At 42.1% G+C, this 25,790-nt stretch overlaps 1 protein-coding gene across 5 annotated transcripts in view; it reads right to left on the bottom strand.

Moving 5' to 3' along the window:
* Positions 1–297: 297 nt before the first annotated feature.
* The window catches only part of ccser1 (coiled-coil serine-rich protein 1), a 119,858-nt gene continuing 94,365 nt past the window's right edge, over positions 298–25,790 (bottom strand). For 2 of the 5 annotated variants that reach the window (XM_076730616.1, XM_076730617.1), the window contains exon 11: positions 298–5,426. In XM_076730616.1, the coding sequence (XP_076586731.1) occupies positions 4,635–5,426 (792 nt within the window). In that variant the 3' untranslated portion in view covers positions 298–4,634. The remainder of the gene's footprint in view (positions 5,427–25,790) is intronic. The other 3 variants (XM_076730618.1, XM_076730619.1, XM_076730620.1) reach the window with 3 other exon arrangements.

A 25,790-nucleotide genomic window follows, 5' to 3' on the forward strand; every position in this document is an offset into this window, starting at 1 on the left:
GGATGTTACAGCTGCAAAAGTTTTTCTCAGCTGAATCGTTTCGAGTGATGGCCCCTAAGATTTTATTCTTTCCTCATCACTTTGTTGTACGTTCCACTTTCAGTCTTTGATTTTATTCAGTCTTTTCTTCTGGGATTTGTACAGTGAAATCTACCCAGCCTGAGAGATGAAGCTGAGGTGCCATAGATTCTCTGCTCTCCTTTGGTGGTGGGCAGATTTATTTTCATTGCTTCAATACACCCAATGAAAAGCACAACATTAGTGACTAAAAATCAAATTATGATCTCCACTAAATGTTTTCCTCAATTTTATTTGTATTAAATATTAACAATAAGGAGACAGTGGACAAAAATCTTTTGATAAAACAGTTCTCGTGAACAAACAATTGTGTGAGAGTGACAAAAAACTATCTTGGACAAAAACTGCAGAGAAATACTTTGGGTAAACACACACTGCAAGGTTTTTCGGACAACAGATAAGCCCATCAAGCAGTTCCTGTCAAAAGATAAAACTTCTAAACTGTCAGAAGGATGTAAAGTGAAAAACAGCTCTCTGAAGAAAGAGTGTTTGTTTTCCTCCACATATGGACGATTATCCCTAATGTTTTAAGTGCTAACTGGTCAGAAGCTCACAGTATGAGTCCACCCAAGTTTCATATACCACAGACTTCATCCTGAACTGAAAAAAAGCAGCTTTAGTAGATTATCATCATCCACTTTTCTGACACCGGTAGGCAAAAGTTTGTCATCTCAAGCAGAAATAGTCATAGTGCAAAGGCTGGATTTCAAAGAAGGGACAGGTTAAATCAGCGATCCTACACCTATAAGCAAGTCAACGGGCCTTTACATGTAAAATGAACTTAAAAGTTTGCCAGATTAGTTTTCTGATGGGTAATTTACTGTATAGCCTGAAACGCTTTGGCAACACCTCAGACCTCTGACTGCATTTGAAACAAAATCTTCACTTCTGTTGTTGTTTTAGTCTGTCGTGAGCCAGCAAACAATGCCTGTGAACCCGAGTCTTCAGTGTCATTTGCATGAGCCGGAAATGATTGTGCTCATGAACAGTGAACATTAACAGTTACAATAATTTATGTACAATTATACAGTTCGATTTCATTATTACAGCAATTCATAAAGAAACAAACATTATTACAGTAAGCACATTAAAAAGCTAAGACAGCGTAATATCTGGAATTCATTAAAATCATAACAATAATATGATGATTATCATCATGACTGCTATCTTTATTTGTTAGTGCCAAGATGCTTTTAGGAAACTGGTTCTATGGCAATAAATATAAATAAGGCAGCAGACAATAAATAACTTCCCAACAAATAAACTGTCTTAAATGCACAGCACGTTGCTAAATAAAGTGAACAAATGAGGTTTGTGAGGTGTGCCCACTTCATGATTACAGACTGTTTCCCAGCAGTGAAATTCAATATCAGCTCACTCGTACAATGTGACAGGGAGCAATGTCTTTTAAAAGCCCTCAGTGCAGTGCCACATTTGAACCGCCATCTCAGACGTGGCTTTTTCCCTTCCATGATATGTGACATTAACCTGTAAAACTACCTCTGTGGTTTACTGATCTGAACACAGCTGAAACGAGCACAGCTGTTTGAGACAGAAAAAATGAAACCTGAGTGGGCAGTGCAAACAGGGCCAAATACTCCCTCATGGTATTTCACATGGTGTCAACTACATTATGATGCATGCACTGACAAGGGATGTAAATAGGAGTTCTTCACAGGTCAGCCAGCGACAAAACATTGTTACCCTCCTCCTGTAAACAAACCAAGCAGGGAACGTTCTGCTCACATTACAGCTGCGGTTCTCAGTCCAGATCCTTGGGAGTCACATTGCTGATGGCCGTCTACCCTACCAGGTAGTTAATTGCATTCACCAGGTGTAAAATTATTCCCTGATTAGACAGTTGGAATGAAAATCAGCAGTGCTGCAGGTCCCAATGCCCAGGACTGAGAGCCACTGCTACAGAGTCTGTGATAGGTACCCTGTATGACAATATAAGCTGTGGGAAAGCAAGCTAAGCAGGCGAGCGATGGGAGAGAGGGAGAAGGAAGATAACGGATTGAAAAAGCAGAGAGGGGCGTAAGGAGCTACTGAGTTTGCATGCAGGAGAGTGGGATGCTGGGGGACAGGGGGATGGAAAGATTGAGGGGAAATGAGTGGATCGATGCAAAATGAAGAAAAAAGGGTGAAGAAAGAAATGAGGAGAGAAAGAGAAAATTCAGAGGAAAAAAAGGGATAAGAAGAAGAAACAGTGTGCAAGCGAAGCAGAGCAGAGGGACAGTTGGAACTTCCTCCAGTGGGAGCAGTGCTGTCTTCCTTCAGGCTTTTCTTCACCTCTACCTTCCCTTGCCTCGTGAGGTGTGCATTACAACACACACATACAAGCACACACACGCAGACACACACAATTTATCCAGCTCCCCTACAGCCAGGTGCCGTTTATAGACAGACAAGGTCAACAACTTCTTCAAAATCTAACATTTTCTGTCGACGCCGGGAGCCGTGAACTTCTGGCCTGTGCTCAGCAGCTGGCTCCCACCTCCCGGTTGACATTATAAGATTTGTTTACCCTAAAGCCTACAGGGAAAAAAGGGCTGCTCGACGGTCTAGTCGGTTGAACGGAGCAAATATATTCAACAGTGGCAGATTGAGCAGGTTGTTATGCGGCTCAGTTGTTCAAAGATGTAGAAAAGGTGGGTTTTCTCACTTATTAAATTGTGACACGTTTTGTGTGTGTGTGTGAATGATGCTGTTCAGATCACGGCAGTTACAGTTCATGTAAATCTCATTCAAAAGGCAGTTGTCCTACTGTCCAAAACAACGTAATTGCTAGCCTGATTATACCAAACACCATCTCATAAGGTCAGCTCTTCAAACGATCACCAACACATCTGAGATCAGGAGGATAAAAGAAGGCTAACATGTAAGGACTGGGTATCAGAAAAAAACCCAAAAAACATTCAAAAAAAAAAAACCTGATGCTGACGATTTTACAAATGGGGTAGTTTGTAAAATCACGTTTTCAATTTCTTTCTTTTCATTATTTGATCAAGTTACCAACTTTCTGTGCAATATTTGTTCTGTCATTTTTTCCCTTAAGCAGAATCAGACTCTACTCAATTGATTGCCTCAGGTAAAATTGTCATAGAAAATGTGTCAGCCAGCTGTAATGTCATTATTTGAACCATTTTTTTCCTTCTGACACTGTCATTCAGGAAAGCACCAGTGAGTATTCCTGTTCAATACCCAGCCTTTAAGAAGACTTGAAGGGCTTCATTCCAAAACCTCGATACTTTTTTTTCCCATTTTGGAAAACATACATAATGCTGCTTGTGCCAAATCTAAAAATCTCGTTGTCTTATGTGTTTTGATTTTGTTAGTTTAATGGTTCAACAGTGCTACTTATGTGACTCAAGTGTCTTTTTTCAATTATACTGAAGTGCCTGTTCAAATGGCAGATATCTCATTTTAGAATGAAACTCCTCATTTCAACTTCTGTACTGTACTACTCCAATGATGCAGATACACATTGATTCTTGTATATAATGTGGGTAATATTGCAACATTATATTTCTAAAAAAAACAGTGGTCCAGTATTAAGCCAAACGTTCATCTAATGTCTCACTGAAGTGACCAACAGGGCAGACATTCAGATCTCAAAACACTGGTGTTCTCACTCAGGGTCATGTTCGACAGGTTTGATTCCCTTCTTGAAACACTGAGGTGAGAATTGATACTGAAACATTATGAAAAGACTTTAAAATTCATCCAGATCCTGCTTTTGTCACAGTACAAAATGCTCACCTGTGTTTTCCTTACATTTTAAAAAGCATGCAGTAAAAGGGTCATAGTGCGGACGTTCATCTAAGTATTTTCATCTGGAGTTCGGTCAGTGGACGTCGAGGAATGAAGAGTTGATCTGACGTTTGGCAATGTGAGAATATGTCCTTACCAGCACAAATTATGCTCAGTCCCATATTTCCTTAAGCAGCACATGGTCTAAACAGATAAAAACGGTCAAATAAATGGATAAAAAATAAATCTTTAACAATGCGCACACAAATACATACCTCGTCTCTTTGTTCAGTTCTAACGACCTGTTATTTGTGCAGATTGTGAGGCAGAGATATCACAGATGATGTCTCTGTGTGAAAGTGTGTATTTAAGAGTGTGTGATCAGATGTGTGTCTGTGTGTGTGCACGGGTGTGAGGTTGTGAGTGCATGCACTTTGTGTGTCTGTGGGCGTAAGCACATCTAAACTGTCAGCATGACACAACGTGGGAGTTCTGATAGACGGGTGAGTGCCTTTTTCATACTCACAGTGTGTGTGTGTGTGTGTGTGTGTGTGTGTGTGTGTGACCTTGCGAATGACTGTGTCTTTAAGTAAATCCATGAACAAAATGTCAGCATAGGGTTGGTCTGGACTGTAAAGAGAAACAAGTGTGATTGTAAGCTCGTGTGGTTGATGATTCTGGGGAAACTGGGACACGAGAAACTTGTACCGGCGGAGCAGCATTTTCTCCATAAAGTCACACATTTTGTCACTTCAGTCAATATGGCTGCTTGTGTCTGGGATGGTGTAAATGTTTGTGTGCCCTCAACTGTCTCTCTGCGTCAGAGCTTGCAGCTCCGAAGTATGTAGGGAATGTTGGAGGAAGACGTTTTTACGACTGTAGCTATGCAGAGACAGAGGGCCTCGAGGTGGTTGTCCTAAACGACCCGTAAACGTGGAGGAGGAGGAGGAGGACGAGGAGGCTGAGGAAGGAGTAGGAGGTTGAGGGGCGGTTTGGACGGACGATGAGATGCTCTGAGAGGGGCTCCCTCTGCTTGCAAGACTGTGCAGGCTTGAGGAGGAGCTGGCCCCGACTGCACGGGGGATATGGCTAAGGGGATGGTGCTCTCCTCCTCCTCTCCTTACCCCACCTGACAGACTCATTCCACCTCCTCCTCCTTGAGTTAAGGACTCAGAAGAGGAGGACACCCCCTCTGGCTGCCTAGAGGACAGAGATGGAATCGAGGTGTGATTAGCAGCCGCTGAACCGGAGCCTGGGCATGGATTTGAAACTTGAAGCTGGGCTGGGGTGGTAGGTGAGGCTTGAGCTGACACTGCAGAAGTGGTAGAGGACAGGCTGGACGAGCCCGCAGCCACATTTGGAGCAGGGTTATGGGCTGTGGGCTGTGCCAACACCCCCTGGCAGCGGCGCTCCTCCCTGGCAGTGTGTCGTTCAGAGGCAGGAGGCCGGCCGTGCAGAGGTGGATAGTGGTGGGGGAGGTGCTGGTTAGAGTGGTCCCCTCCGAGTGCTGCCCCCGCACCCCGCACTACCCTTCGGTCCCTTGGAGGCAGACTGCTGCTGCTGCCTAGTCCTGACCACCGGCCTGGATGATTGGTCTGAGGGAGAAAGACAAGGAGAAACAGGAAAAAGATGGATGTTAAAGAGACTAAAGCATTTACTCTACCTTCTGTCTGCCAGTCAGTGTCAGATGTGAACCTGCCATTCTTCAAGGATTATTCACTCAACATGTCTCAAGAGGAAAAGCGCGGGCGAGACAGAGAAAGACACAGAGACAAATAGAGAGACAGGCTGCATGAGAGAGAGAGAGAGGGAGAGAGAGCACTGTTGTGTGTTCAGTATAGATTGTTAATTGGGTGACATTTGGAGAACGATCTCTCTGAGCTCCTGCAGCTTGTTCTAATTGTTTCTAAACCAACCGGAACCCTGCTCACTAAAGAACAGGCACACACGCAGACTCACACACACACACACACACACACACACACACACACACACGTTCAGAGAAAAACAGGACAAGTTAACATGTGCATGTATTGAGATATGCGCTCAAGGCATGCACAAATCCCCACTCACAAAGAAATGGGATTTCACTCTCTCTCTATCACACACACACACACACACACACACACACACACACACACACAATGGGGAATATGGCACATAAAGCTAGATGGCAGAAACGGGAGCCACCTGTTCTCTTTTACACTCCACTGCACCCCCTTATGCAACATATCTCATCACTGTCCCTTTCTCTCCCTCTCTCTCTATCACACACACACACACACACACACACACAGACACACAGACACACACACACACACACACACACACACACAAGCACAAGCACACACACAAAACCAAAATCACACTGGGACCAAGCGTACAATGTTCACCAAAGTAACACAACATCCTCCGACACGGAACCTCATGGGAGAGTAAGCTAAGTTGACATTTACAAACACAATGGATGTGTGTGTTTCCTCTTGTGTGGGGCGTTTCTGTATATGCATGTGTTGTTGTACAGAAAATGTACACATAATGTGCCTGTGCAACATCTGTATCAATATGCATGTTTGCACATAGACACACGCATGTATTTAATGCCCATGTGAATGAATGTGATCATGTTACCATGTGTTTGTGCATGCAAATGTCATGTAATTACTGTGTCAAGGCTGTCGGCAAAAACTTGGTGTGCGAGCTACAATGTAATTAGCCGGAACTCAGCTAACTGAATACGTTCAGTCAAACAGTGGCAATGCTAATTCAATAAAAGGGTTTCTGTTCATGAGCTAATACTGCCAACCTGAAATCGAATTAAAGAAGAGAGGGGAGAGAGAAAGTGGTGAGATCACACAGAAACTGGAATTACAAACGATGCTGATTGGACAGAGAAATTTTAGCTCTGATGTATAATTGGCCAGTGTCACAAACACTTCAAGATAAAACAAAAACACTGAAATGAGGAGTTCAGCTGATTTATAGTGCGGGCACCTTACTGCTGATCCTTCAATACAACCTAAATTTTGTCATTTTCTTTGTCTTAATCTAATATTATTCCATATACTGACTTTTTTTTTCAGAGTGTAGAGGGCAACACACATTGGTGGTGGTGTATGCAGGCCTATTTCCCTTGACATGGATTACTGCAAACTGGCACTGGCTGTTTCGTCAACAGTGCAGTTAACCAGAGTCATGTAAACACTCCTGAAAAGCAACAATTTTACTGCATTCACTCCCTGAATTGGCCCATCTCAGATACTGTAATTTGACAACTTCCTCTGTCTGTGTGACAAGTTGAGTATGTACTGCAGGCCGCTGTTGTGATTTTTTGGGTGAACATTGAGCTTCATAAGAACATGTAGTCAGTTTCATGCTGGTGATTCGGCTCAGTACTTTCTATACTGCTGGATTTTAAAGGACAAATTAAAGGATCAGCTTTAATTAGAGCACACTCTGGGTCAATAGATAAAAAATGTAGAAAGAATTTGTACATGGTACACACCTTTAATGAGTAATTGGACAGAAAGATTATATTTAATAAAGCAGCCCTTTTCATAAAAAATGAGAGTAGTACTAATTATACTGTGTTGGAAAATTCTGTCTGTGCAATGGCTTGTGAGAGCTTCCAGCCCCTGAACACCACCAGACTTTTAATATCTTACTGTGAGGTGCTATTTCTAGCTTTTTTTGCATTTCAAAGTAAGAAAGGATTCTACGAGGATTTAGCTGTGACTGTGGTGGGCTCTAATTTAGTCTGAGGCAGTATTGAGCACAGAGTGGGGCACATATGATAAATAAACAAGGTCACAATACCAGTGAAAAAAAAAAACAAAAAAAAAAACAATTGTAAGTGAACAGGGTCAACCTCGCTTTAAATATTTCTATTCTTCATACTGATCTTCAAGAGAAGGAAAGATTTTCTTTCCCTGTCATACTTTTAAGATGAAGTAGAGAATTCCCTGATTTTTGTTGCATAATCATGTGTAAGCCTGATCATTCAGAAATGTTGACTACAAAATCCTCTTACATTTGTTAATAACGTCTTAATCAGTCCATACTTTATGTCTCTGACGCTTGTATTCCCCCACCTACAGTCCACACAAACGCTTCCTGACATGCTCATTTGATACGACTTTTTAAAAATCTGAATCCTCCACGTCCTTTCATGTCCAACTGTTAAAAAAAAAACATAACAGCACTCTGCCAAAACATCAAACAGTGTGTCGCTGTCTATACAGCTTACTTAAAGAGCTCTGGGAGTGTGTCTCTGCTTTCTAATGGGCTCTAATGGGTGGATAAACACTACAAGACTTCTTGCCGATTCCTTGATCTAATTAAGAGGAGTGAGAATTTCCATTCCAGCCAAATTTTCTACATAGGGGCGCTATGAAAAACATGAGGGAATTGCCACGCTGTTGAATATCCACTATGGTCATGGAGGTTTATGTGGGACGGCTTAATTAGGGCTAAATCGCTAATCTTCCCAAAAAAAAATCTGGGGTGTTTTTCCATCCTCAGACATTTGAGAAAACAACAGAAGGTAAGGCAAGAACAGTAAGATACAAATTGGCAGACAACTTTGAAAGAAATAATTACCAGGCACAGTACAAAGAGTTGGTTGTAGAGACATATGTTCTGTATCAAAGAGACATCCAAGTGTAGAAAAAAAGAAAAAAAATTAATCAAATACAACTTAAGAACTGGGGTAAAGCTGGGGCGGCGTGTGTGTGAGAAGACAAGAGGAAGGAAGAAAAAAGGTCAAGCGCAATGAGACAGGAGGAAGCAAGCTGAGAAAAAGATGAGAAGACAGGAGGAAAAGAGTGAGAGACTGGTGAGGGGGTGATTAAAAACGGAGATAAAGCAAAATGAGAACAACAGTAGAGCAGGGAGGCGCAGAGAGAAAGAGAGGAGGACTGATTTACAAACTCAGGTGTCCTTTCTCAAGTACACGCTCTGCGGCAAGCGGGCTGCCTCTTCGCCAGTGACAGAGCGGTCTGTGTGTGTGTGTGTGTGTGTGTGTGTGTGTGTGTGTGTGTGTGTGTGTGTGCAAGCACTCTGGAGAACGTCTCTTACACGTACAGTCCTATAAATACACACACACACACACACACACACACACACACACACACACACACACACACACACACGTAGACCTAGGTAAATCAGAGTGATTTAAGGGGGCCCTCTCCTGCAACCTTAGTTTTTATTGAGCAGTGAAGAACACAGCAATGTGGTAATGGCCAAGCTTGCATAAAAGAGCTCCTTAAAACCCTAAGACATCCCTATACAATGTTTGCCTGTCTCAGTCATTTTTATACTAGGAGAAGAGAGGGGGTGGGAGATTTACTTCATGACTTTTGTTCCCCTCAAACAAACTAAGACTAAGTAATTATAGAGAACAAAACAGACTGCAGCCAGGTGTAACACAGGCCCAATGTAAGCAAAGTCCTACTACTGTAACTGCCATCAATCACACACCATGGCTCAGCATCCCTGCACCCACACACCTACTTTTAATGAAGGCCATGGGGCTGAAATGAATTGAACCCCAAAAGTTTCTGACTCTTCACTGTGAGATTAGAGAGGTAAAAGTCTGCAAATGTAAATTCTTTATATTCTTTGACACCTACATACTCTGTGAACAAAGTAATCCGGCGGTTCTTTGAAAGTGTGAAACGCCAGGGTGTTCAGATACAATAACAGTGCGGTACACCCACACAGATGGTACTCTAAATCCTATTTAGACTATAACCAAATACATTTTCCAACTGTGATGCGTGAGCCCAAACCACCCCACTTCAACCTGTCTACCTTTATCTCAACAGACAGTCTCATTTATATTTGTTTGCATATTTATGCCCGGCGTGACAGAAAGGCAGAGCCGGCAAGGTGCAAAAATGCAGGACCCAAACTGTAAATCTGATCTCGCCTCTTTAACTGTCATGATGCTGATGATGTTGTTAGATGGGGACTCAACAGACTAAAAGGCTTTTTTAGAGTTCTGAGGCAGACCACAAAACAAAAAAGTTCTAATGTGCTATGATTGGTTTGCATGTCTGTTTTTTTAATGGAGGAGTGATAGAGAGAGGTGAAACAAGCACAGAAACATGATGTCAACACTACAGTGCTCTCACTCTCATTTCCTTTGCTCTTGCCCAAAAAATATCATTGCGCATTCACAGAGAAGGAGTGTACAGCAGAGCCTCCCACATCAACTTAAGGCACTTGCTGCATAAATCTGCAACAAACAATCAAAGGGTGACACTGCAGCCTGAGCCCAGTGTCTCAAGGCCATCGCATACCTTTACTTTGAACTTGCTGGTTTTCATCAATACACAGCCCCTGAAGATGTGAGCCTCTTCTACAGCCTGTGGCAGCATCCTCGCTCCCCCTCTATCCCCTTCCCCTCCTCACTGTCTTCCCATAGAGCTCTCCCAATTTTAAAACCCATGTCTCGCCCTCCACCTCACCTGTCCCTAATTCCAATGCAAAATTGAACTTACATTATATGATACAGGAAGCATATTAAAATTCAGGAAATGCAGCAGTACAGTGGTAAATCTGCCACAGATCAGGAGAGTAATTCCACCAAAGTAAGAGCAGGAGAGGACAGGACAAAACAGGTGAATGATGTCAGGGGTCAGAATTAATACTGTGAATTACTGGACTGGGCAGGAAGTGCAGGAAATGTAGTTGTATATTGCAGTTATGGTCCATGGGCTTTTGAGTTACAGGAAATTGTTAAGTTGTTGAAACTGACTTACAAAAGCTATGAAAGAACAGAAAAATGGAGACAGGTTTTGGTTGTTGACATCTACAAGGTTTAGCCAATGTTTGTTTGCTAATGTGTGCTTCGTCCTTCAGTAATTCAGTATTTCTTTTCCTTTCAGTGAAGGCTGATGCTCAGAGGCAAATGCTTTCAACTGTGTGAGAAGAGAAGACCAGCATGCTATGAGGAAAACCTGCGATGTGCAATGACGACATGATTTACCATAAATAAACGCTGCAATAAACAACATGCAAACCATCCCAGAGGCACCTGTCTTACAAGAATATGGCTGAGTTTGCAATTTGATGAGATTTTTGAAACAGAGTTCTTTTCGTTTGAATCTGCCTTTGCAGAAATGAACGGCATTAGCATCTGATTATCAAAATGCTGTAATGAAAGCAACCTTTGTGGCCATTCAAGAATAGAGTTTATGAGGTGCACCTGAACGTATCATGAAGTCTCTGTGTCTGTGTCAGAGCAGACAGAAGCAGCGCGCCTGTAAATGTCACCAAAATGAGGCTGAGACTCTCAGCATTGTTTTTATTACATGACTATGTTGGTACAAACATTAACCCGCCAGTGTGATGAACAGCCTTCTGAAATGTATTCGCCAAATGGAAGAACTAGTTAACAGTTCGGCAAGTTGATGTCTGACAGCCTGATCCGATGTCCAGAAAGTCCAGGAAGCATGAACACAGCCACCAAGTCTGCTCTCTTTCCCAATCTGCCTCTTCTTTCTTTCCCATTGTCTTTCACTTTCTTCCCCTCCTTGACCTCCCTTCTTCTCTCATCTCTCACCTTCTCCACCACTGTCCTTCCTTTTGGTCCATTCTTCACTCTTTCTCCGTTATATAACTTGGTGCTTAAGTATGCCAGCGGCAGGCAGGGCTGAGCAGACCCTGACAGTTGGAGGATTGATGGTACGCTACTGCGGTCTGGAGACCACACACACACACACACACACACACACACACACACACATAAAGAGGTGGAGGGAGGTAAGTTTGTTTTGTTTGTTTCTGTGTGTGTGTGTGTGTGTGTGTGTGTGTGTGTGTGTGTGTGTGTGTGTGTTTGTTTGTTTGTGTGTGTGTGTGTGTGTTGACAGTTGGAGTAGAGTTGGGGTTGAGATGATGAAGAACGATGGAGAGGACCAAAGTTGAGCTTCCATCGCTCCAACTGTCAATCCAGCCCCACACTGCAGCAAACTGCCAAGCAGCTGGCTGGATGTCACATCCTGGACCTTCTTGCTGGCGGCACTCACTGAGAGGCAGGACACTGATGTGATGTACTGCACAGTTAATCGGCTCAAAATGTTACCAATCTTCAGCGCTGTCACTGTACTACTGCAAAATTATCTACATTAGGCTGATGTTAGATTGAGTAACAGCAGCCAAGCACAGTAACCTACAGCAACCCAAGTATCAAACAGCGGTGTGTGTGTGTGTGTCTAAAACTTGATAAATATTTAGACTTACAATATCTCAGACAGGACATCTCCTCTGCATGTCAATGTGGCTGAAGGCCTGAATACATTACACTGTCTGAGACTGAGTCATCTCTCGCCTATTTCACCACAAAGACATTCGGAAAAGAAAACAAACTTATTTACAGCACTAGCCCAGGGTTAAAGCTACAAATCTTATATCCATATATACAGTACATAAGCCATCACACACACTCACACATGTTCAAACACACACTTGGGAGTTCTGGGAGTACTTGAGGAGTACATTAGCCACTGCTGCAAACTTGATGCCTCTGTGATACTCCAGATCTTCCAACAGCTTTGTTCTCGTAAGAAACTGATGTGGTGTTGTTGGTACACAAAAAAAACAAACAATTATTTTCTATTTCTTATCTGATGCGAACAATTCAGATTCACAGCACTTCATACACGCACACATACACACAGTGTAACCTCATTCTCTGCTGAGCACCTGGGGAGAGCAGGACTGGTGTGGCAAATACAGCATAATCAAAATGCAAATTAGTCCACCATGTCCTCTGATGACTTTTGGTGTCTTTTTGAGCAGCTCTTCACCATGGTTCCTTTTTTTTTTTTTACAACTAGAAACATTGATACTGATGTCACTCAGAGAGAGTGACATTTTCTTCACCTGAATGGGCAAAAAGAACTGAACCAAGAACCTCTGGTCGTGAGCTCACGTTTAGCCGACGATGTAATATTATTTTTGGCCAACTTAACGGCCAACAACAAAACAAAGGCCAAGGGCCGATGCTGACCACCACCACTTGCTACCATCACAGGGAGCTTAGAGGAACATTTGTGGGTCATTTGGATTTTCAGCTAAATTTTGTATTTGTTTGACTGACTGTTGCTTGTTTGATTGCCTGAATGTACAAACCTAAATCCAAAAAGCTTGGATGCTGCGTAAAACATCAGTAAAACAGAATGTGATCATTTGTTAATACTTTTTGACATGGTTCAGTCATTCACAAGCTAGGATCGGGCGAGGTTCACCACTTTGTGAACAAATTATTGTATAAAGGATATTACTACATAGGCTTGGCAACACTTTGTAAAACTGTCGTCAGTAAACACAGTTTGTTTGCAAATGCCTACATTCTGTTTTTATTTATGTTTTACACAGAGTCCCAACTTTTCTGGAATTGTGTTATTTGTATATCTTGCAGGCACACAACTGATTGACAGCCAATTACGTGTTGCCTTGCAAGATCAAGATGGCTGTGAGGAATTTGGAGGGGGTGTCTGATGTGATCCCCGCCTGAGACTGGAGTTGCTTCACTTGGGTTTGATCAGAGAGTCTAAGTCACTACTTATGATTGTCGATGTTGAGAAGTGTATGGCCCCAGGACTTCAAATTCTTCCCAGAGTGGAAAAGGCAGGCTGGCAAGCCAGTGCCATGCTGTGGCCAGGAGGCCTAATGAGGTTTCTTGAGCAACTCTGATGGGCATAGATGCTGAGAGTCTGGCAGTGCTCATCAGCCACCATCCCCAACAGGTCTGTGTGTGCGCAGACATACGCATGTGTCTGTGTGTGCGTGTGTGTGATCATGGCGAAACTCATCGACCACCAACCTGTGCCAATATGCTTGGTGAACATTGCCCAGAACCGTAAGCAAGAGAAGTGGGATGGAAAAAGGAAAGTGATTGAACATAGGAAAGTGAGTAAAGATGAGGGAAGGAAATGGGAGAGAAGGAAGGGAAGGAGAGATCGGAAGGAGAGATGAAAGGCAGAGAGTGAGGGAGAATAAAGGAGAGGAGGGCGAGTAGTCGAGGAAAATAAGAGGACAAAGAAGTGAGAGGAGGAAAAGGTGAAAGAAAGTGGGATAAAAGAGAGAGAGAAAAGACAAACAACATAACAAGGAGATAAGAGTGGGTCAAAACAATAAGGGGAGGGGATGACATGCAGGTAATAGTGAGGTAAAACAACAAAGGATGAGAGGAGAGCAGGAGAGGACAGCAGGAGGGTAGACAGTCAGATGGACGAGGGGAACAACAAGGGACAAAGAGAGAGTATGAGGTGACAGCACAGACCTAAAGTTACAGGAGATGAAAGAGAGATAATTAGAAAGCTTGAGTCGGGTATAAAGAGAAAAGCAGAGTGATTGTATGTGTGATGGAGGTAACAATAATCAATATATGGCAAGAAAGAAAAACTGCTGGAGTCATTTCAATGGGAAGCTACATGGTGAGGAGGGACATTAACTACTCAGGAGCAACTAATGTTTCAACAACATCAATTTCAAGGGTCCCATTACTCTCCATGAAAGAATCGCCTTCTTTTCCCAATTAAATATGAGTCATGAAGCATTTTTATTCCGTCTAACTAGCAAACATTGACCTCATCATAAAGTTCAGCACACGCACACTGACATCCCTGCAGGTATAACACCAACACTACCAAATGCTTCTTCTATCTTTAAAGGATTGCTGGGGATTACATGCTTGTCGTGTGCTGCTGCTCATTTTGGCTCAGTGGGACTGGCTGCCTGATTTAAGTCATAAAAGCTCAATTATCCACAACACAATTACCCATTAAGCCTCAAACATCCATGTATCCATGTCACCTTGAACATAAAAACCACCATTTGCAATCCATTCACCTTTACAGTGAAAAAATGGACAAACGTCCCCATATCCACGCTTGAATCTTTAATCTGAGTCTAGCTATACCACCTTGGCCCTTCCTCTCCCTTTTTCTGTTTTCTTTTAAGCCCTTACATGACTGGCACTCCTGTCCTTTACATCAGGAGATGCTACATTTTGGTTCTCAGGATTGTGACTTTTCCAGGAGAGCGCTGCAATGCCAGTTTAGTCGAACACGCTTTCCTATCCAAAGACATACAGGTCAGATGAACTGGAAACTACATGGCCTGTAGGTGTGAATGTGTTTGTCTGTCAACCCTGTGATAGACTGGCACCCGGTCCAGGTGAAACCTTCCTCTAGGCCAATGAGTACTGAGGGACGATCCAGCAGTTTAGCTAATGAAGAAATGGTTTTATCTGTTCTGCCGCAAACAAAAACTCTGCATCCACCTGATTTTATCTCCACACTAGCACGTGTGGCTAATTACCCCTCCTTCAACTGCACTTCAACTGTAACTGGATTGATTGCTGCACCAGGCTGCTCCCCCAGGTGTCAACATGGTCCCTGCTGGTGCTGTCTAATTATTGCAGAAGCTGCGATCTATGCTCAGCATTACTCTCTGCCCAATATGTTCCTGTAAACTGTCACTACTGCTCACCATGTGCATACAGCTATTCTGTCTGGACTAATACTCCATCAGTGCAAACCTACCATTCCCATACATTTCAGAAATGTCACCAACGTTTATCAAATACCCCAAACTGACATTATGACTGCTCCTCAAACTGTGTTGGCAGCATTGCTTTACTGAGGGTTATCCTCACAATGAGGAACTCTGGCCACACCTAGAGTTGGACTCCTTGTCAGAGTCCATTCCCTTGGCTTGACTTTCTTTGTCTTGCTGAGACCTGGCAGTAAACCTGGGATTATTCCACCTTAATCAGGATACCATTGTTGGCTTCTCCTCCTTCTACCTGTCTCACCCTCCAGGCTGCGGGGGCGGGAAAGCTGTACTGTCCCACTCTATGCCCAAGGCTTCCACTGTAACACTTAAATTACCTGTATGCATGCCCATTAATCACTGGCTATTGCACACCCAAACATTGTATTGCACTTCTCTGTAACTTTTCTAAACTCTTGCTAGTCATGTCTCGCCATCAGTTTTCCATCTGTAGTCATAAACCTGTCTTGTTTAGGCTCCCTGTCACGCCACGTCAGAAAAAAAAAAAATTTATTTAGACTCACTGTCACAATCCAACTGTGCACTATCCTTCCAGTTGAAACATCTGGGCTAGAATACTCCAAGTGCATCCTCCCTGGACTCCTGGCAACTCACAACTCTTACAAACCTCTGCTGCCTCATTTTTCCATGTACACTGGCACCCAACGATTTTAGGATACTCCTAATTGAACATGCCTTGTACAAACTGCACCCCTGTACCTATTCAACACTCACCATCAGTGGGCCTTCTCACAACTTACACCACCCACATCTACAAATTAGCCCCTTTGTCTTCTGAATTCCCAATTCTTAGCATCAGATATATAGAAGGAAAACATATCTACAGTGGAGCTGAATTACATATACTATCAAACTATTTTGCAAGGCTGAAACTGATTCAGCTTAACATGAAAAAAAATCACAATTTATGTCCTCCTTTTCTCTAATAATGGAAATTCTGTATTTTAAACCTGGAAAAATATGACCTTGGGCTTAAATGTAGGCAGAATAAGGTGTTATGTTATTATCATAAGGTAATAAGGTGTTTGTAGATATCAATGACAGACTTTTAACATTGAACAATGAAAGGAAAAATGTAAACAAAATACAACGTTACCAGAATTTTTAAAAAGAAAAACATCTACAGAAATTTATCAGCTAAAGCACATAACAACTTTTTCACACTCACACAAATTTCTAAAACCTGCCCAACAACAAGCTCATTGGGAGGCCGTGAGTTGGCAGTGTCAGCGTGTGAATTTTGCTGCTGTTTACCTCTGTGTGATCAACAATATGATATTGTGTGTGCACAAAGTGTGGACAAACAATTATATAAGTCTGAAAGCGAGCAGTAAAGTATAGGGGCTTGAGAGCTTGAGTAGAACAGGATAAGACTGACAACCTGACAGTAAGGAAAACAATGAAGATTGTAGCTATGACAGTCACGATTGTCAGAGTGATACATCATGTGGGAGAGCTCAGGAACTGTAGCGGCAGTGGTGCTTGTGTGTGAGTGTAAGCATCTTCACACAGATGTGTACATCATATACAGGCTGTGTGTGTGTGTGTGTGTGTGTGTGTGTGTGTGTGTGTGTGTGTGTGTGTCTACTGTATATGTCTGTGTGTCAGAGAGCAGTGGGACTTGCAACACAATGGTGAGTGCTGATGGAGCATGAAGCTGATGGGAGCCAAAACTCTTTTTCTCTGTCTGCGTATATCAAAGCCTCCACCAGACGCAGCTGCACACACGCGTGCACTGACTGATTACAAATGCTCATACAAACCCATGCAATATGTGCTCATACTGTAGCAAGCGCACACACACACACACACACACACAGAGGCATGCGCCAAGCTTTATTACCGACGCATGCAGTCTCACTAACACACACACACAGACACACACAGACACACAACTACCCTCCTGTCAGTTGGCACAGCTGATAAGCTGCTTTCCCGGTTTCTCATCTTGTTCTGTGTGACAGCCCAGGAGAGCTGAAACAATACAGGAAATCTGAAAGGTGGGGGTGCGGGAGAAAAAGAGATATTGGAAAATGAAGGATGAAGAGGAAAGCAGAAGAGTAGAGAAGACAGGAGAAGTCAAAGGAAGAAAAAGGAATAAGTAGATTTTCCATCAGATGTCTGCGAGGCCTGATGATAATGTTGCGGCTGCCACCTGTGTCATCACACTGAGAACAACTGACTGCCCTGCTGCACCCACACTCCACTCAAGACGACAGAGAGAAGAGGAGAGAGATAGTTCTCCTGTGACACATTCAGGCAAGATATTTAACACAAGCTGCTCCAGCGGATCGACTTTGTGGCCATGAGTATAATGGTGCTATAGCAATACTGCTGAAAATGGGCTTGATAATAGGGAATCAAATATTGCTTTCTTTCTTTCTTTCTTTCTTTCTTTCTTCTGGATAACATATTTTGCTCTACCTGCAGTTTATATAATCACCCAATGCATGAAAAATACAGTTACACTAGAAAACCAAGCAGTGTTGTTGCCAAACAGAAAATACATAAAGGTGGAGCTTAGTTTCAAATAGCAGCCTAAACGTATCACCGGGAGACAGAGGTGAACATTTTGCTACCAAGCTCATTTTTGTTGGCATTCATATGATTCTTGACACCTCAATGAATGGCTTAACACTAAAATCCATTTTTTCATGCTTGTTTAGATAAAATGCAGTGGCCATGCGCTGGCAAACCAGTGACCTCCATGATAAAACATTGATTTTCTCTTGGGTGAAGTTGGCCTGGATTCTCTTCTCCATTATGCATCTGTCAGCGTGCCATGACAGGGAACGCACTGCTTTTAAAGAAAATAGGATTAGCTGATTCGATTGGCTATGACTGTTGCCAACCCCTAACACACCTACGATTAATTCCTCCTAATTCAACCCATTTCACATCTGCGCCCCCTCTGCGCCTCTGCTGCATCAGCACCACGGGTCATGAAATTACCAAGTACCTGTTTGTCACAGCTAAGTGAGCATGTCCTGTGAGCTCACATTGTGGGTTTGCGCAACAGCATGCGCGCCATGCACCTTCATTCACAAAAACAAACAAGCCCCAGTTGGTCAGTTAGCCCTGGAACAAGTGACTATTTGTACAGACAGTAAACACAGAAGACAATGTCAACAGTTTTTATAGAGACCATTTCTTTGGTTGAAAGTAGTTTGAGTGAAAACTGTTCACGTCTGTGGAGATCCACAGTTTCAGGGACATTCTGGACAGACACGCTGCTGTTGAATCTTTTAAATATAATTTTTCACTGTTGTGAGTACCGATAATGAGATCCCATTCACCCCCATAAAAAAAATGTCTGCATAGATACCACAAGAGGAGAGTTCACAGATGGTTGGACAGGGATATATAGGAATGAGGGTTGATAGGATTTTATGGAGTCTGAATCGTGTACTAAATCAATGTTTACTTGGTGAAGTATATCCACACTTTGCAATATTTAAGGCAGCCCGTCATAGTGAATCAGTCTTGTTAAATTCTGTGTCGCTGAGTTAGCATGTTTGTATGTGTGGCCAGGTCTTTGAATTTTTGCAGATGCATCAGAAAGAAGCAAAACAGAGCAGGAGAGTTTGTGAATGAAAAGCTTCAGAATCTGGGTATTTTCTCAAAACAGAGCCAGCTATCAGAACCCATTCCCAGGAAAATAAATGGTAAGTTAATGTGAAAAAAACAGCAGATGGGCTTATGTGCATTTAGTCTCTGCTAACTCTTGTTAAATGCAGCTTACTGTAGACTTCCTTTTGGTTTTATTCATCCTATTTTTATATGAGAAATTTGCGCTTTTTTTATTTCTTGATATTGTATTTTATTTATTTATTTTTTTCACTTCAAAGCCTGGTCTCGAATTCATCTCACAGCACTGAGCTCCCCCAACAAAGATACTGACACAGCTTCACTGTGAAACATTTATTGATGAATGGCAGTTAAAGAGAGTGCAACTGTCTGAGCAGATGAAAAACAATGACAAATTTAACTAGTTTGACTGATCGGCACACCGTGAACGCACAAGCTTGAAGTCCATTAGTGGATGCTTGTCAACAGTTTACTTGAAGGGCTGTATATATATGCATGGGCTAATATTTCACATTCTGTTTCTTTGTGTGGGTGGACATAAATAAAACAAATAATAGTAGTAACTGTTCCCTCATTATTTGAGCATTCCATCACATTATCTGTGTAAACAGAAAAGCCAAAGCAGTTGAAGTCACTGACAGGAGATCCAGCGGTACAGCCGTCATTAGCACATCAGAAAGGGAAGGACGTCTCAATTCACAAACAAGTGTTTACACAGTCTTTCTATTTGTGCAAGGAGAAGGAGACAATTAACACCTTATGAGCGCTGCAAAGACCATGGGGGCCTTATTACTCTGAATGTAACACATACACCCACACGCACAGACATGTCCATGACTCTTCTATCATTTAATACAGATGATCCAAAGGGGCATGTTGTGTCACACTATCCAGAGCAGCCCAACGCTGGCACAACTGATTGGCTGAAGGAAGAAAGAATGCAGTCACGCCACCATAAGCATGAATCATAAATTACGACCATCTTTTTGAGCAAATATTTATGGCAGGATTTCATGTCTATAAACACAAACTCTACTAGGATGAGCTAAGCAGAATGGCAGTTGCATAGCTCCTGGATAGAATACACAAAAACTGAATTTTTCCAAATGAGACACATTTTCCAAACGAGGTTGGACACAGAAAATGAGTTTGCAAAAGTTATTTTGTTCTAATTATGTTTTAATGAACTATTTTTGTTCAGAATAATTGAATCTTTTCTCATATAGAAGCCACAGAGATCATTAGCCTACATTCTAGATCGGTGTTGTCATTGTTTCTGCACTGTCCCATTTTTAGCCTGGTTATCGGCAGATGCATTAAAAGGCAGTATGTAAATCACTGACAATTGCGTAGCAGTTAGGGTGGCCACAGACCAACCAACCTCACTGGGGAGATTATCTGCAGAGAGCCACAGCACAGCAGCTGCAAACACAAATCTGAGCAAAACAAGGGCTGAATAATTTTCCAATACCTGGAAAACACAAATTGTGCTCCGTTTGTATAAATGAGAAAACAGTGAGTAAAAATCACGGTGCTTATGTGTCTGTCAAGGCATCACATCTGTTTCAGAAATAAAGCACACCCATATTGGAGCAGACATTTACAAGTCAAGCAGGGAGACGAGAGTATTTAACAAATCTGTGTGATCAAACAGCTGACTGATCGAATAATAACTGTATTATATGTACAATAATTACTACCTCATGAATAAAATAAAGGCGCTAAAAACCACACATGTACACATGTTCAAAGAGAGAGGGGGAGGGAAAGGACTGGGAGAGGAAAACGATCTCTGCGCTCCAAGGCTCTTTGGAGTGGATCTGTCAACTGTCACTCCTGGTATGAGTGGTGAATATGCTGCATATGAGGGTTTGTGTGTATATGAGCACGTGTGCACACGGGTTTGTGTGTGTGTGTGTGTGTGTGTGTAGCTGTGTAGCCTATGTGTGTTATCAGTGAGTGCAGGTGCACGCACCGGAAAGTGTCGTGTCTCATATCTCTGAGTACCGGAGGGCCTTGAAAGTCCGACACTGACTATCTGTCCGTCTGTCTCTCTCCTTACTTACCAAACATGAGGAGAAACAGCAGCAAAGAGAACACAGAATAAGGAAAGAGGCAGAGGGACAACACAAAGAGAAGACAATAAAAGGCATGAAAGAGAATAGGTTTATGTGCGTACAACAGTATTGATGTAAGAGAAAGAATTAGGAACAACAGAGATGGAAAGAAAGAGATTCATTCTATGATTAATCATCCTCATTGTGTCCCTGAAAAGCGCAGAGGAAAGAGAACTGTGGGAACCGGAGAAATACACAAAGACACTGACTCACATTCACATGCATACACAATCAAGCAGAGCCACAAAGGTTTATGAAAGTTTGAGCAGCAATGTTTCTGAAAGTTCATTAAATTCCCCTAAAGTTCTGAGGACGGGGCCGGAGTAACAGAACACACAACACACACGGCTAATGCTTCAACTCAGTTTGACTGGTTTATGATTGTATAAACACATTCACATCTGAGTCTTGTTCTCTTTCGTGAAAACAAATTAGACCCACATTTGATTTTTGAAGAGATTGCCCTTGAGTTTAAAAAACGCAAAAATAGAGCTTAGCACTGAAAGACAATTTGCCACAATCAAGCAGAAATGCACGCAAACACAGAAAACACTCAGACACACTTTTCTGACAGATTGATGTTAGATGGGAAGTCTGCAGACTCTGCTGGCTGCCTGGCAATCTCACAATGGCAACAAGACTGCAGGAAATCACTGCGCCCACCAAAAAATACTGTCGCACATAACCTTCCATAAAACCACAACTTGCCACATATAATGTGTTATTTAGTGAGTTTTGGAGGAGCTGGAAGCCACCTTTTGTTACCTTTGGACAGAGCCAGGCTAGCTGCTTGCCCCTGATTCCTAACCGGCTGCTGGTATTAACTATTTAGCACACAGACATGAAAGTGGTATCGATAATCTCTGAGAAGGAAAGCGGATAACCACCCAGAATTATTCCTTTCAATAATTCAAGAGTTAAATTCATATGAACATAAACTGGAATAAAGCGAAGTGGTCTTGGATTTTCTGACTTTCCAACACGGCACAGCTTTAACTTTAACCACCCACACACGAGCACGCACAGGCAACATGAGGCACATCAGTTGGATAATCTTCTCTACATGGAAACCTCTTCTCTTGGACATTTGAAATCAAACAAAGGAACAAACACCTCAACAAAAGTGTGTGTGTGGGTGCGTGTGTGCGTGTGTGTGTGTGTCTGTGTGTTTGTGTGTCTGTGGGCAGAGTTTCCTTGCTCAGAGGGGGACAACATGAGAGACCATGACAATTTCAGATTTCATGTCATCACTGAATATTAATTTGCAATATTTGTCTCTGAAATATTCCATCTTTGTGTGTGTGTGTGTGTGTGTGTGTGTGTGTGTGTGTGTGTGTGTGTGTGTATGCATGTGTCTCACCATTTTGCCTTTAGGCCATCCGGAATGTGCAGATTCCAAAAGAATAGCTCATCAATATTCATGTGAGTTTATGCTTTCATTAATGTTGCAGCAAATTGTCTCAGATCAAACTCACAGCTTGTATCTGCGTCCACACTAGTGTATCTCACAGACAGACAGTGTGTGTGTGTGTGTGTGTGTGTGTGTGTGTGTGAGAGAGAGAGAGAGAGAGAGAGAGAGAGAGAGAGAGAGAGAGAGAGAGAGAGAGAGAGAGAGCCATCAGAGGGGGATGGAGATGGAGAGAACAAAGAGAGGGCTAGAACTGCTACAGATGGCACTATGTTTCCAGCAGATGAAAAGAAGACTTTGAAAAAGAAGGGAAAAGATCATACAGATGATGGGAGAAGGAGAGGGGAAAAGGGGGAGGTCAAGAGAAGAAAGAGAAAAGAGAGACTGAGTAGGAAGGAGAAGAGAGTTAAGTTCTAAAGGTATCTGTCCTACTTTGGTTTGACTAATGAACCCAAAGTGTCCTGAATCTGTCCTGAACCACCGGGGGCCCAGTTAGACCACCCGGTGCTGAGAGTGTGTGTGTGTGTGTGTGTGTGCGTGTGTGTCTGCGTTTCCTCTGCCATGTGTGTAGGTCTGTGAGACATCTCGATGTGTGTCTGAGTGAGTGTTACACTGGATGTGTGCTTGATTTAATATGCTCTCTACTGTATACCGAAGCTGTGTGTGTGATCTCACTGCCCTGCGTGTGTTTAATGAACCACTGTCCCTTCTAGTCATCTGGCTTCATACCAACATGTGTAAGTGAGCAACACACACACATTGGAGGACCATGTATCATTTGACATCAAATTGCTGTATGACCTACAAGGGTACATTTATGCCCAGGGTACTACACACACACACACACACACACACACACACACACACACACACACACACACACACACACCATCCACAGCAAAAATAGCAGGATCATCTAATGTCCAGCGAAAGAAGACAAATATAGAAACACATATAACACAGCACAAGGAAGGACTAAAGGGTTTTGTTGAATAACAGCGATAATACAACCACAGTTGCTTCCAAGTCAAAATCTCTTATCAGCATTTATTTTGTCCGCGCTCTGTATCCTTTAAACAAACAATCCCAGGCGCCTTGACATGTTTCTGCATGTGTGTGTTCATGCTTCCTAATCTCTACCCTCTTGGCACTCCGTGCATGATTAACCATGTTCAAAGAGGACGACTATGAGTTAATGAGAGTCATGTAATTGGCTTTCATGTGTGAGATGGGGATATGCAGCTCAGAGAGAGAATGAAGTATTGCATCTCATGTTTGAAACAAGATGCCATGGTGGTGTCCTGGTTTCTGAAGTTGATCCAGTAAATAAAGTCAACATAATAAATGCAAATGATGTTTGACGAGATTTCTCAAAAATTTGTGTTAGCGATGCTCTTTGTTTGTTTAGAAAAAGGGGAACTTCTGTGTGTGATTTGTAGAAAATTGGTCTTCCAACGTGCACTGTGATGAAGTTTGATTGCAGACAGAAAAAAAAAAACTCTAACTGAACAAGGTGCACGCCCTGTGACATTCAATCTACGAATAATAAGGAAAGTGTTTGGAGGTCTAATTTTTATTGTGTGGTAATAGAAATAAAATGACTTCTGGATAAGATCCATGGCACCAATTTTTAAAATAAATTCATGGATAAAATGGATTTCTTATGTTTCCATCCCAATTCCAGCCGTACCCACATTACAGGTAGATATGGCCAACAAGATGATAAATGATTTGTAAACTGATATTACACCTTATCAGTTTTTCTGCTCGACTGAAATGAAATAATTAATTGAATTTAATACCGTGAAGTGTCTGTGGGTGACCAGCAGCTCAACTTTGTATCAAACACATCTATCTTTAACAACTGAAGCATATCCAGATCGTACTTTAGGCACAAAAAGTGGAACAAAAAAAGAAGAAATACAACCTCAATTATATGCTGTATGTGAACTCTAATTAATACAGCGAGCAGCACGGAATAAGAATACTTTCTATTTTTCATCTTCAATACAGAGGCTGGAAGGAAACTGGCTTTAGCTGGTTTTAGCAATAACAGGCAATTTGTCTCCTTCTGTGTCTGAGCGCTGTATTTTTCATGTGGATTAAATACATGTCTTGCATCTTGTGCGTTCCATCTGTTGGCATCCCACCAGGTCTTTCCACCAACTCAAGCACACCTGTTTTGATCATCTCCCCCTGCCTTTTTCTATATGCACAGATGTAACAGCCTTCATGGTCTCAAATGTATGAAGCTCATATTTTCTCCTCACTCCTTTAAGTCCTCGTCTATACTTCTTTTTCTGTGCTAATATGTAAGTCCCATGGCCTTTTCTCCGGATCTCACAGATGAAGCTCAAGCTAATTGCTTTTTTAATAGCTCGGAGCATGGTTTATTGTGTGTGAGTGTGTGTCCCCATGTGGATTTGATTGTATGGGTGTGTGCATGTACAGCTGTGCAGTGATATGATTACTGTGACTTGTGTAAGAGGCTGCTGGAGTTGAATGTTTTCTCATTTTGTGTTTTCCATCAACATGCTATTTGATATTGCTCTAAAGCCTCATTGTGATTTATTTAGCTGTTTGCCATAGAGTGGAGAGGGAAAATATCATTTTTGTTTTCCACTTCTAATTCTTTCAAAATTATTGAATGTAACTCTTGGGGATGTCTGTGTGATAGAGTGGAATGAAGAGGATAATAATGTGAATAGTTTTTCGGTTTCTTACAACTCTTTAGGGCAATATAAAATCTGTTACTTGTCTTAATCGGCCTGCCTACATTTTTTCACAAAGGAAACAGGATGAGGAAACTCAAACAGTCAGTCCTTAGCACAGACATGTCAGACAGAGGCATGAAGTATTAATGTGGAAAAAAAAAAAAAAAATCGTCATGGAAGAAAAATGGGCGACAGAGGCAACGTGTGGCAAGACAATGAAACACGACACTGTGTCACTCTGAAAAAGAATAAAGGTATAAATAAAACAAAACCAAGTTTCTAAATAAATTTTTAAAATGACAAAAAAGAAGAAGAAAAAAAAAGATTGTGGTTTCAAGCAGTATGTAGAACAGTGTAGAGCTGTGATATGGGCCTCTCTTCAAAGGCGAATGGCCTTTCATCTCAGCCTGCAGAATCTCACGAGCACTTGAACGCACACACATGCGCAGCCTATAAAAAGTATTTCATCCCCTTTGGACTTTTTCATGCGTTAATGTTTACAAAATTGAATCACAGAAGATGTAATTAGGCTTTTTTTTTTTAATA

Source organism: Chaetodon auriga, chromosome 5, assembly GCF_051107435.1.
Source record: "Chaetodon auriga isolate fChaAug3 chromosome 5, fChaAug3.hap1, whole genome shotgun sequence".
Lineage (NCBI taxonomy): Eukaryota > Metazoa > Chordata > Actinopteri > Chaetodontiformes > Chaetodontidae > Chaetodon > Chaetodon auriga.